This window comes from Dermacentor andersoni, chromosome 3, assembly GCF_023375885.2.
Source record: "Dermacentor andersoni chromosome 3, qqDerAnde1_hic_scaffold, whole genome shotgun sequence".
Classification (NCBI taxonomy): Eukaryota; Metazoa; Arthropoda; class Arachnida; order Ixodida; family Ixodidae; genus Dermacentor; species Dermacentor andersoni.
In genome coordinates, this window is record NC_092816.1 from 14,759,002 (window position 1) to 14,771,356 (window position 12,355).

Consider the following 12,355-nt stretch of genomic DNA (forward strand, 5'->3'; position numbering starts at 1 on the left):
TCCTCTACTTTTTCCAATGCCAGCCAGATGCGGTCGATCTGACTGTTCACCACCCTTTCCTATCGTCCTTTCCTACTCTCCCCCGTTGGCTAGTGTTCGCACCTGCTTTACGGTCGTGGGGAGAGTACCATCTGAATGGCGCCTCACAGCGTAAGTCGGAGGAAGACTGACAGAGGCGTGATAACCAGACAGACGCAGGGATGGAACGTCTACTGCTACTCCAGTCGAACGGCAGTGCCGCGAGCTCAGACGCACCTGTGACACAAGCAGTCGTACCATCTGGGTAGCGTCGCATCGCAGCAACTCACTGAACTAAGGTGCACTAACGGCTCCCATTGGGGAGCGAGCGATTGAGCACTTGAGCGAGCACTTGAGTCGGCCAAATTTTGTAGAGACTTCGGATCGTACGCTTTCCCAGTTAGTACGTTTTTCTTGCATTTTCTCCTGTATGTACGGACAACATTCTATGTATTCTAAACTTTCGAATAACTAGTCAAAAAGTGTCCTATTCTATTAAGTCGTCAATTCAAATATCATTATTTATGACCAAGATTATTTTCTGAACAGTTTATGAATATTTAGAAATGTCAACTGAGCCCAATTAAGCACAAAACTTGAGGAACAGTACGGTAAATTTTGTCTTGTGGGCATAGTATAGAGATAAAACATGAGAACTTATGTAGAGGAGCAGGCTGCATCGCTTAGGGTGCCATACTTTACCAACTGTACAGTGATCATTTGCACTCTTTGAAGAGTTCTGTGCAAGTGAAGAAACTGCTTGCTTGTTCCTAATGCTCCATATGGGATTTTAATAAATAATGTGTCATAATGTGTTATGTAATGACAGAAACTTGCAAACATGAAGAATACGAGGATGCGAACATCGTTCTATATTATTGTGAAAACGGCTAATCATTAGTTTTTGAAAAGTAATCCAAAATATTCCATTTTATTTGGTTCTGGTATTTATTCAATTCATATTTGATTCGGTCTCAACAATCACTATTCGCACAACCCTAAATAGAGATAGTGAGTGCGGATGATACAAAAGTAAAAAAGAAAGAAATAATAAATGTGGGAGGAGGAACATCCTGCATTGTCAACTTGCAAATACTGCATGCAGAGAAAAATGTTATGCAAACAGGGCTAAATGGAGCAAAAAAGAAAAAAAGCTGCGTGGCACTCAATATCTCACTTGCATAAGATACACCAATAGTCAAGGGACTGAAAATGCAGACCTGTTGCAAAGCTTGAGCGAAAACACTGCAGCAGTAAGTGCAAAATTTTGTTAGAAAAAAGAAAAAGAAAAATGCAGGTTAGTGTAGATTGTCTCAATTCCCCATCTACTGTTTGCTGTGCCATTATCGGAAATTCAAAATTCTGTTCCATGAACCAATGCTACAGACCCTTCAAGGGCAGTAAGACAATCATGCTAGACTGGCAGAATATGTTTTTGAGGCTCCCTGATGAAATTTTCGCTCTTAAGAAAGAAAAATTGCAATTGAAGGCAAAATTTCTGGGTTCATAGGGTATCCTCAAGAGTCAAAACTTCTCTTATGTAAAAAAGCTTTATTATTGGCTGGTGTTTGGGTGCCAAATACCCATGAGAGTGATCTGCGGGATAATGAAACAATTGAATATCCGTCCCTGACAGTTTCGGACAGCCCAAGGAGTGCTTTCAGCCAATGAGCGTTGTGTATGCAGCATCTCGGGCAGACCTGAATAGCCAGGGACAACAAATCAAGGAGGCCCAACCACGGCAGTGGTCCAAAATCATTTGTGGCACTTGCATAATAGCTTTTGTGAGCATGACCTGTTTATCAATTTCTCTTGTATGAAAATCATAGCAGCAACAATGCCACTGCTGTGATTAAAAAAATTAAATTATGGGGTTTTATGAGCCAGTACCATGATCTGATTAGGAGGCGCATCGAAGTGGGGGACTCCAGGAATTCAGACCACCTGGGGTATACCTAAATATAAGTACATGGGTATTTTCACATTTCACCCCTGTCAAAATGCGGCCGCCGTGGCAGGGATCTGATACCGCGAGCCATTGCTGTGATGACTAAGATTTCCAAGTCTTTTGCGAATTTGGTTTTGATGTGCAGATAATGCTTACAGAACTTGAGAGCTTATATTTTAGTTTACTTTCAGGCACAATAAAATGTTTCACCTATAATTACCAATTAATTACCTCTGACCATTTTTTGAAATTCCACACCTGTTTTTCCAGCAAAGCTGAAATGTAGTGACTGCTTCGAAGTGTAACACACCTTCTTGATCACTGCTGGCTCTAGGTGCTTGGCGTGGTAGACGCAGAAGTACTTGCGGTGCCCATTGAGGGATAACACAGTACCAATGCAATTCTTTGGGTTGATGTTGAGTGGCCGTCGAACAGCCAGTGTCTGAGCGAGGATCTTGCGATACCACTCCAAATTCTTCTCCAGCAGGAGCATGGCGAACATGAGAGTCTTGTTCCTGGCATGTAACAAAAAACAGCTCAATATTATCGAAGAATGAACACTACAAAAAATGATCAGCACAGTAAGGGATCCCACACTAGACCTGAAAACTAGTTATTAGAACAGGATGAAGAATTCGTTTAGTGAACGATGATGGCACTGGCCCAGAAAGACAGCTGATGCATTTTCTCATTGCAAAGTGAGCGTGACTCTGAAAGTTGAGAATTTGTGACAAAATTCCAGAAACACCTGTCAGTTACTCCAAGCGACCTATGAACAGCTGCTAACAAATATTTGCAGACCAACCATAATAGCCTTGAAATAAGCGAATGTTGTCATGACTTGCACAGTCCGGAATTTGGGGCTTTACAGTGCAAGTTTCACTCATAAGCACAGAATACACACTCAAATCCTGGCTGTGTAGTACTAATTTGTTAGAATAAATGAAGGACCAGGTGCACCGTAACTGTATCACTTCTCAGTGGACAGCTGAACTGTCTCGAGGCCGTGAGAAGCCGAGGCCGTGAGAGCTCAGGAAACGACAAATCACCGATTGTTTGTGGCTCCAATGTTCATAAGTGTTCTGCGAAATCTGTGCCTCTAAGTCTCAGTGCACTTAACTCAAGTACACTGAATTCCTTTAACAAACCACACTAGAGTGTGATTATAACTTTCGCCATGTTCAAGAAGATTCACTGCAGATGTGCAAGTTTTACCATTAAGCTATTATTGTCTGTTATTGTTACTAGATGTATTGGGGAATGTCTGCTATGGTTTGGTGTGCCTCGTGGTAATGGTGACAAGGGTGCAAAAGGGCTGTAGGAAGTTTCACAGAAACTGGAAACACTGCTTTGCCAAGGAAGTGCTCCGGGCCTCTAATAACAAGTGCACTTGGTGTGTACTGCATAGCTGCTACAGAAGTTCCTTTCTGCTTAGGAAGTTGACTTTCCCAGTCAGATTATATACAGTGGAACCCCGGTTACACGTACCCCGATTTTGCGACATTTAAGCTTTTACGATGGATTAGTGCAGTCTCAGCAACCTCCCCATAGAGACAATGCATTGGAAAGCTCAATTATAAGACGCGAGATAACGCACATCCCATCTCACATGACGACAACCAGTGCGAAACTGAGAACCCAACAGTAGACACGAGATAAGCACTGCCAGCTTCCAGCAGCCCCCTCATGGCGCCGTTCCCTCCGTCAGGAAAGGGAGAGGACCCCTTCGCATGCAGAAGGCTCTGACTGGTTTCTGGTCTTGCTCCTAGTCATAGAGCTTCTCACTACCGTAAAACCTCGTTAATTCGGATTTAACAGGATGGAAAAAAATGGTCAAATTCACCGAACGTTGAATTATCGAGGATATCAAGAAAACAATAAACAAATGCTTGCTATGCCAACATGCTTTTATTTACCGAATGAATGGGCCAATCCTCTTTCTATATTGCACAAAAGCAGTGCGGAAGCTGCTATTCTCATCATCTCGTGTCTGATTAGCGCTCGCAGCAGCGAAGGCCTCGCGACTTCATTCACAGTGCAGCCGCGGCACGCGTCTTTATCTGAGACAAGTTTTTTGCTACCGTGGGCACATCCAGATTATTTTTTTGCCAGTGAGCTGGTCACCGTTCATTGCGATGTAGCCGGTGCGCTTCACCCTAGAAAGCTTGTCAAAACAAAATTACTGTTTGGCGCAAACACTGCAGACGAAACCGCGGCCGCTATCAACGCGATCATGGATGGCGACCTTGCAGTTCTGAAGGCATGTGGACAACGCATGCACAGAGTCAAAACGAAACCGCCATTTGCTGCAACTGCAGACGAAACCGCGGCCGCTATCAACAGAATCATGGATGGCGACTACGCAGTTATGAAGGCACGCAGCCGACGCACGTACCGAGTCAAAATGAAAATACTGTTTGCTGCAACCGCCGCAACCGCTGTCGACGCCATCGTGGACGACGACCTTGCGGTTCTGAAGGCGCATGGCCGACGCACGCACTGAGCCAAAATGAAACTACTGTTTGCCGCAAGTGCCGCGGACGAAACCGCGGCCGCTGTTGACACGACCATGTATGGCAACTACGCAGTCATGAAGGCACGTGGCCAACACGGTGCTATGTGCAGTGGTAAATACAAGAATAAGAACATTAGAGGCACAAACAGGCACAATGCGTTCTGGCGCTACTGTCATTCACATACGATATTTCCTAGTGACTACGGCAATGCCAACTCTGCCATTTAATTTTGGTGGATGCTCACGCCATTTTTGCTGTTTCTGTGTCGCACAATTGCGCCTCTCTGGCGCCTGCCGAGCTCCGAGTGTTGTCCGAATTAACCGATTTGCGGCCAAATATGTCCAAATTAACGAGAGTTTCATTGCACTAAATAATGCATACGCCTGCCGAGACCAAAGGACGAGTCCAAATTATCTGATTTTCTGAATTACCGAGGGTCGAATTAATGAGGTTTTACTGTATATTACGTAGAGAAAATCTGGCACTACCATATATGGTAGTCTACTAATGGGCACGTGCTGTCGTGGGAATGATAGCATATGGGTGTGTGAAGCTTCTGTTGGCTGGTGTTGAGTGAGGCTTGACCTAAAATGTGGATATGGCTGCACAGATAATGCATCTGTAAAATAAAATCTTTATGAAAGCTTTTCATTCACCCGTATTGCATCTTTCAATGAAGTTTACTCACATGTAATGTATAATCAATAAAAAAAAAAAAGCAAGAACAGACTGTTACAATGCGAGTGCGAACCTTGTTGCCCGTCCTCCAACTTTAGAGGCCTGCTGATACTTTTTAAGTTTCATATAATTGTATGTCCAAGTACAAGCCCTCATAATTGATTAAAAGAAGCTTTGTGCAACCTTCTCCCAGGGTGTCTACCAAGTTGACATTTCCAAATTCCCAGAGTCTTCCAGGTTTTCCCTGAGTGCCTTTGCAAAATTCCCTGAGCGACACAGAACTTTGTTTTATGTCAAGAGATGGGTTGACACCACGTAGCCCGATAGTGTCATTCTCTAGTAAGCATGTTAAAAAATAGAAAAACTACTTGATCCAGCTTGAATAGCAAGGGGTAGTGTTTATTTTATTCAAAAAGAAAACAGAAGGGAGGAGTTAGTAAAATGCACAGCGAAAAAAAGATATATTGGAAAGAATGCGTAAAACTCATAGTGAGACATTCTCAAATACGAATAAAGACGAGATGCATAGAGAAGCTAATATTTTCCAAGATGAGCTATTTGTATCAATTTTATCCCAAGGTGCCGGAGATTCCATATGAAGGTAAGGCAGGAGAATGCCTCTGAATTTTATAGGGACCCATCGTAAATACATAGTAACTAATATTCATTAATTGTACAGTGAGTCGTGCTACGTTTCATCAATAAATGTATTGAATCACCCGCTCAAATTACTTGCAAAGGTTAATTATTGGGCCCAAGCATTACATCAAGGGAAGAAATAATCTTTTGCAATTACTACCGAAATCCCCCACTTCACTTTCACGAAGGCATTACCTTCTTTCAAGGTATGTCAAAGAGGGCAATGCCTTCGTGAAAGCGGTCATTTGAAGCGATACATTTCACTGAGAAGTGGAATGGGTGTACCTTAAGAAAGCCGAATGTGCAATTTACTCAAAGCCTTATGTTCACTGTCTATTCCTTGTGACCACTACACAGTAATGGCAAAAAATAAGTTGCGTTCGCAAATGTTATGCCGTGACTGAAGGAGATATTACGAGATTCGCAGTTTGTTTCTCCGGTGTTCTTGGTGAGCTAAACAAGGCATCTTTATTTCTAGGGGAAATTAGGGGCATGGTATGGATAAGGTGTAGGCAATGCTCCAAATGAGTGGGTTAAATGCGCATTTTTAACTAGAATAGGTATGCAAGTGGTCCACAGCCTTATTAGTCTGTTTTACGAGCGCTGTAAGACTTAGACTGCTGCACGTGCATAATTACAATAACTGAGATAAAATTGTGCAAACATAAGGGGAACAATACGCCAAGTTTACGTGCGATGGTAAATGCATGTTGATCAAATACAGCATCTAAAAATTGTGAACAAGTGTTCGAAATTGTCAGCTATTGTCCCAATAGTTTAAGATACTTTATACTTTGAAGGAACAGGCAGCATTTCAAGCGCAATGTGTCGCATAGTTTTAATATTTCCGGGTTATTGAGAAGCGTTACGAATAATCATTGAACCCTCATTTCTTTTGTTCTTACTTTGTCATGCGTGATATATTAGTTTCTGTTGGTGTCCTCACTGAACTAATGAAGCCAGCTTCGTTAGGTTTGGTGACTGTAAGGACAAATTAATGGGTGATGTGGAGGTGAAGTTCAAAGTAGATGGCTTTCGTAATAAATTATGTATGTGAGCACTCCAGCATGCTTGAGCGTGTCTAACGAGAGCGGAAGAATTGAGCCCGGTGCTCTGGCAGCACTATAAAAGCCGCCAAGACCAAATTTAGCAAAAATTGGTGGTGCCCAATGGAAACTTCCTGTGCGAAATGGTTGGATCAAATACAGCCTTTGTAAAAATTTTCTTATTCAAGCAATAGAGCATGTGATATAGCCGCTATCAACTGTGCTTCCCGGTGTCTCGACATAGCTGTAGCTTACAACAGGTTCATATTTTGTGGAAAGTGGAAGGGGGCCATTGTAACTGCAATGTGTGACAAAATTTTTACGTTCCTGGTCCGGTTAAAAGCGTAAATAATAATGAGCCGTCGTTTTTCTTTCCTTATTTTCATGCGTCATAACACCTTCCGTCCTTGTTTCAGCGATGTCCTCCATGAACTAAACAATACATTTTGTTTATATTTGGAGAAAATAAAGGGTGCGTTATCACCAATATGTAGGCAAACTTCAAAGATAAAGAACTAATTATGACATTTTTAGTATATTACGCATGTAAGCTATTCGGAGCTTTATGTATGTGTTTTGCGAACAAAATTTATCCCATTGCCCTAGAATAACTGTGAACTCTGCAGATATCAAATCTGGTGGAAATTGAGTGTGTGGGAAGGGGGGGGGGGGGCGTTATAAAGCACTAAAGCATTGCATACCCCCCTCAGCAGTTGTAGTGGTGGTTTTTAGCAGCTTCGCTGGACGTCCATTGTCGCAGGGCCGGGATGGCGAGTCCTTTTTTTTTGTGTGTGAATATTGCAAGTAACTTATGTTGATTGTAGGTCGTCGCCTATAACCTCGGCAGTACTATTACATAAACTAGCGATACATTTATGTTGTAGACTTAAACAGCAAGTACAATTCTTTGTTTAATTATTTAAATTCCTTGTAGCAAATGTGCCTTTTTATGTACGCTATACTGCTGCTACTGGGTGCGATCCGAGACCACTGTGGGTGCACTCCTTGCTTTGTATCATCGAGATGTTATATAGTTGCAAGAGATAAATGTAAATTCAGCTCATTTTTTCGGCCCCATGGTTCACCATGTGTAATTTATAAATAGGCCCCTGTCGGTTAAATATACTTAGAACAGAAGCATTTCCAGGCTATTTCACTTATTGTAATAGTAATTGGCAATACACACACACACACACACACACACACACACACACACACACACACATATATATATATGGAGAGAGAGAGCGAAGGTTAGACCACCTACGGTGTGCCCCCCCCCCCCACACACACACACACGCACTCTAGAAATAGTTAGTACACCACTGCATGTCTTTTACTGCCGCAGCACATCAGAAAGAGCCCTGAAGACCTGCCAGTACACTTATTTCGCCAAATCGATGCTCATCCTGTGACAGGAGGCAGCAAATGCAGGGGTGTTCAATTAAGGAATACATACTGTGTCCCGTGACATTTGCCCCTTCCCACGCTTGTTGAGCTTCACCGCAATAATTTGTGCACGCTTCACCGCGCAATATTTCTGTACTGAGGCGAAGCTGACTTTTGGCAACCGGCACTATGCAACGCGTCGTGCTTTCTGAGCTTCGAAGCCAATCGTGAGGACCACGAAGGCGGAGTCGCTGCCATTGCTGACAGCGGCGAATTCTTTCAATGAAAAAACGGCACAAAACGGCAAGAAGCTTAATAGCAAACGCAGAAGCAGCTAGGCCTAGCGTTGCTGCGGTGGTGGCTACGGCTGCCAGCGGATCTGCGTGCGAGAGCGCCGGTTCGAGGAGCGACGAGGTAATCAAAACGGCGGCGTTGGTGGTGGTTTTATTAATGCTGTTTTGGACCTGCCATGACGGCAAAAGGACCGAAAAATCGTATGGCGAAGGGTTCTTGCATCCGAAATTTCAGACATTATTATACATAGGCGCTATGGGGTACGTGGTGGTGCCGCGAAGCCGTCCGAATTATTGGGCGTCCAGAAAGTCGGTCGTTGACTAAACACTGGTAACTTCTCCTACGCGAGCCAGCTTTACCGCGACTTTCTTTCCCTTTCAATAAAATTACAGATAATTTTCCCTGATATAAGCGCAAATTCCCTGAGTTTTCCCTGACTTTTTCCAGACTATTGAAAATCCCTGAGAATTCCCGGTTTTCCTGGTTGGTAGACACAGTGTTCTCCCCTTTTCATCAATTTATTATTAAATAAACGCACCGTGTCAGAACAATATTGAAGTTAAAAGCGCTTCCTATGTCCTGTTAAAATGAACCATTGTGACAGATGGAATAGTGCTAGCCAGATGCACCTTCAATGTGTCCTGGCTTTCCAAAAGCAATGCCAATCCGACGCCACCATATCCCGGGATTCCAATGCACATAACGGTGTCACAGCGCCAGTTTTCCCTCTATGTAATATTATGAGAAACTCTATGCTCCTAGCCTCCTTTTCCCTTCTCTCGCATTCACTGTCCTTTCATCATTTGTCTTCCTCCTCCCTCTTTGTGTCACTCAACTGCCAACCGCCTTCGTCCCTTTGCTGCCGTCTCTATTGGCGTTTTCTCTCAGCAGCGCCTCCTCCCATCACTGGACGCATTGCGATGTGTACAACAGCTTCGAAGTGCCACATTTCCCTCTAGGTAATATTTCGAGAAACTGCTCCTAGCCTCCTATTTCCTTCCCTCGCATTAGTTGCCATCTCATCATTCGTTTCCCTTCCCCCTCTTCATGTCGCTCAACTGCCGACTGCCTTCGTCCCTTTGTTGTCCTCTCTATTGGCGTTTTCTCTCAGCAGCGCCTCCTCCAATCACTGGACGCATTGCAATGTGTACAACAGCTTCGGAGTGCAACTTTTCCCTCTAGGTATTTCGAGAAACTGCTCCTAGCCTCTCATTTCCTTCCCTTGCATTAGTTGCCATCTTATCATTAGTTTCCCTTCCCCCTCTTCATGTCGCTCAACTGCCGACTGCCTTCGTCCCTTTGTTGCCGTCTCTATTGGCGATTTCTCTCAGCAGCACCTGCTCCCGTGACTGGACGCGCTCCAATGCATACAACAGCATCGCAGCACCACTTTTACCTCAAAGTAATTATTGTGAGAAACTGCTCCTAGCCTTCTTTTTCCCTCCCTCACATTCGCTGACCTCTCATCATTCGTTTCCTTTCCCCCACTTCATGCCACTCAACCACCGACTGTCTTCGTCCCTTTGTTGCCGTCTCTATCGGCGCTTTCTCTCAGCAGCGCCTGCTCCTGTCACTGGACACATTTGCATATACGGCCGACAGCATTAATGGCACTGCACCAAGCAAAAGCGCTGTCAACCGCATACTTCAAAGTGCACATTGCCATGTCACACGAAAGTGAAACTATTATATGAAAGCGATCATCTGAGAATATCACTCAAACGTGTATGGAAAGCACAAAAGCATGTGCAAAAACTGAACCAGTTAGCCCGTGGAAGGCAGGCAGATCTGATTAGTCACGCGTGTTCGTGCATGCACTTCGGAGCTTTGTTTACGCATGAGAACACAAGACTTCTCACGCATCTGTCGTTAGGTTTTCGGTTTTGCGTGGGCAGCTTGTGGTATAATGCCGCACTTCTAGCTGCCGCCGGATGAGGACCCTGCCACAAGTGCTGCAGTGCTTGTGCCTACATTCGCAGATTTGTTGCATAATATTGACAACATTCGGAGATTCGTCTGTGCAGGTGCTGCCGCCATAGGTGACCTCATTGCGGACGTTGCTACACTTAGAAGACAGCTCTTGCTACGTGACATGGAGAAAAGAAATTGACCGATTTTTTTAAAGCATGTAAATGAGAAAATAATGTCTCAGCACGCTGATGGGCGCAGATCGCAGTACAGGGTATGCTAAATCTCTCCAATAATGCGTGACTGGCACCTGCAATGCAGTATTCTTTTCGTACTTACATTTCTGGTGATTTTGGTTGCCGAGTTCTGTGAGTATTAATGCATAGCTTAAACTGAAGCTCCTCACAACTCTTTCGCTTGAAGCCGTGTGTTATAGACATAATTTTTGTTGGTAGGATTATACGATGCCTGGATTATATGACGTTTTCACGGGGTCCAGAGAAAGTCATACAGTCAAATCTCGTCAATTAAAACATGCTTAATTCGAACTTCTGGTTTATTCGAACTGATGCCAAGGTCCCATAAAAGTTATGTGTATTCCAATGGGTGAAAATGCCTGGTAATTTGAATGCGCAAGTATTTGCAATGGTTAATTTGAACATGCCGCCCTCCAACAATACTCTCAGCAGTGCGCCAAATCCCGCAGCGGCGCCTCCGACCAGCATTGCTCTGACCTTGCCACAAAGGAAAGGCTTAGGAGAAACCCCTCAACGGCGCACACAGAAAAAAAAAAAAAAGAAAAACATGGCGAAAATATTACCCTCTCTTCAAATGGCAAGGTTTCCATTTCTGTGTCGCGTCGTAATGCCCCAGCCACACTAGCAGCAATATGCACACCACAGGAGGGATCGGTCCTGGGCTGATTTTTCATGGCTCGCCATGGCAGCAAGCGAGCCGTAAGCGGAGGAGACCAATAAGAGTGGCTCCTACAGTGACGTATGCGCAGGAATCTGGTATCATGCGGACCCACCCGACCATGTATTCATAATCGCGTCTAGTTCAGCCAGACCTCTTGTTTCACATTATCATCTGTTCACGTCAGCTCTCACTCGCGCTTGCTTTGGTTGGCTTCGTTAGTCTCGTTCGTGCTTGTTTCTTTACAATGATGCATCTAAACCGGGACGTCCCGATGGAAAGGTTTTTTGACACAATGCGCCATATTCGATTCTGTACGACAAGATAGACCCTGAATACAAGGACGTGACCACGACACCCAGTACCTCATGCCCCTTGTCTTTTGAATGCAGCGACGCTGCCACAGAAGGGAGCACACCAACATGATTACGATCAGTGGAAACAACTTCGTCATCTTGATAAGGCATCACTCGCGATAAGAAGGCAGGACGAAGAACGTAAACACAGCGCTGATCTGACAGCAGACGAAGGAAAAAGCACGCGAGCATGCAGAGGGAAGCAGCAGCGGGGGCCCAGTACAGCCTCGGCAACTAGCACAATCCATCAAGCTGGCAGGAAAGCGAATCTGCTTTCCTCCCGCCCTTCCTCTCAACTCCCTCGTAACTTCCCTCACCTTTGACGGTCTGTGCGTGCACACACCTCTGTAGCGGCGCCGCCCGCCCTGCCGTCCCGGCAACATCTTAGCCCGCTCCTTGAAGTTTCGTTTTCTGCCACTATTAGGAAGTGAGCATTCGCCGGCGTGCGCAGTTTCGTGGTCATTGCTCGGTATGTCCTTGCAGGCTGCCATATTTCATGACTCACACCGTTCGTGCGTCGTGCTATGGTGCACGAATACTTCGAAACCAAGTCCTTCCTTAAATTCGAACTTTCGTATTTCAAACAAGTTTTCAGGCCGCTTCGAGTTCAAATCACTAAAATTCAACTGTAATCAGGATTCTACTGTA

The 12,355-nt window shown here is 44.5% G+C and overlaps 1 protein-coding gene across 2 annotated transcripts in view; it reads right to left on the reverse strand.

Moving 5' to 3' along the window:
- The window catches only part of l(3)80Fg (dnaJ homolog subfamily C member 16 l(3)80Fg), a 74,729-nt gene that overhangs the window by 13,814 nt on the left and 48,560 nt on the right, over positions 1-12,355 (reverse strand). For both annotated transcript variants that reach the window (XM_055065599.1, XM_050169688.2), the window contains one exon: positions 2,277-2,481. In XM_055065599.1, coding sequence (XP_054921574.1) covers positions 2,277-2,481 — 205 coding nt within the window. The remainder of the gene's footprint in view (positions 1-2,276; positions 2,482-12,355) is intronic.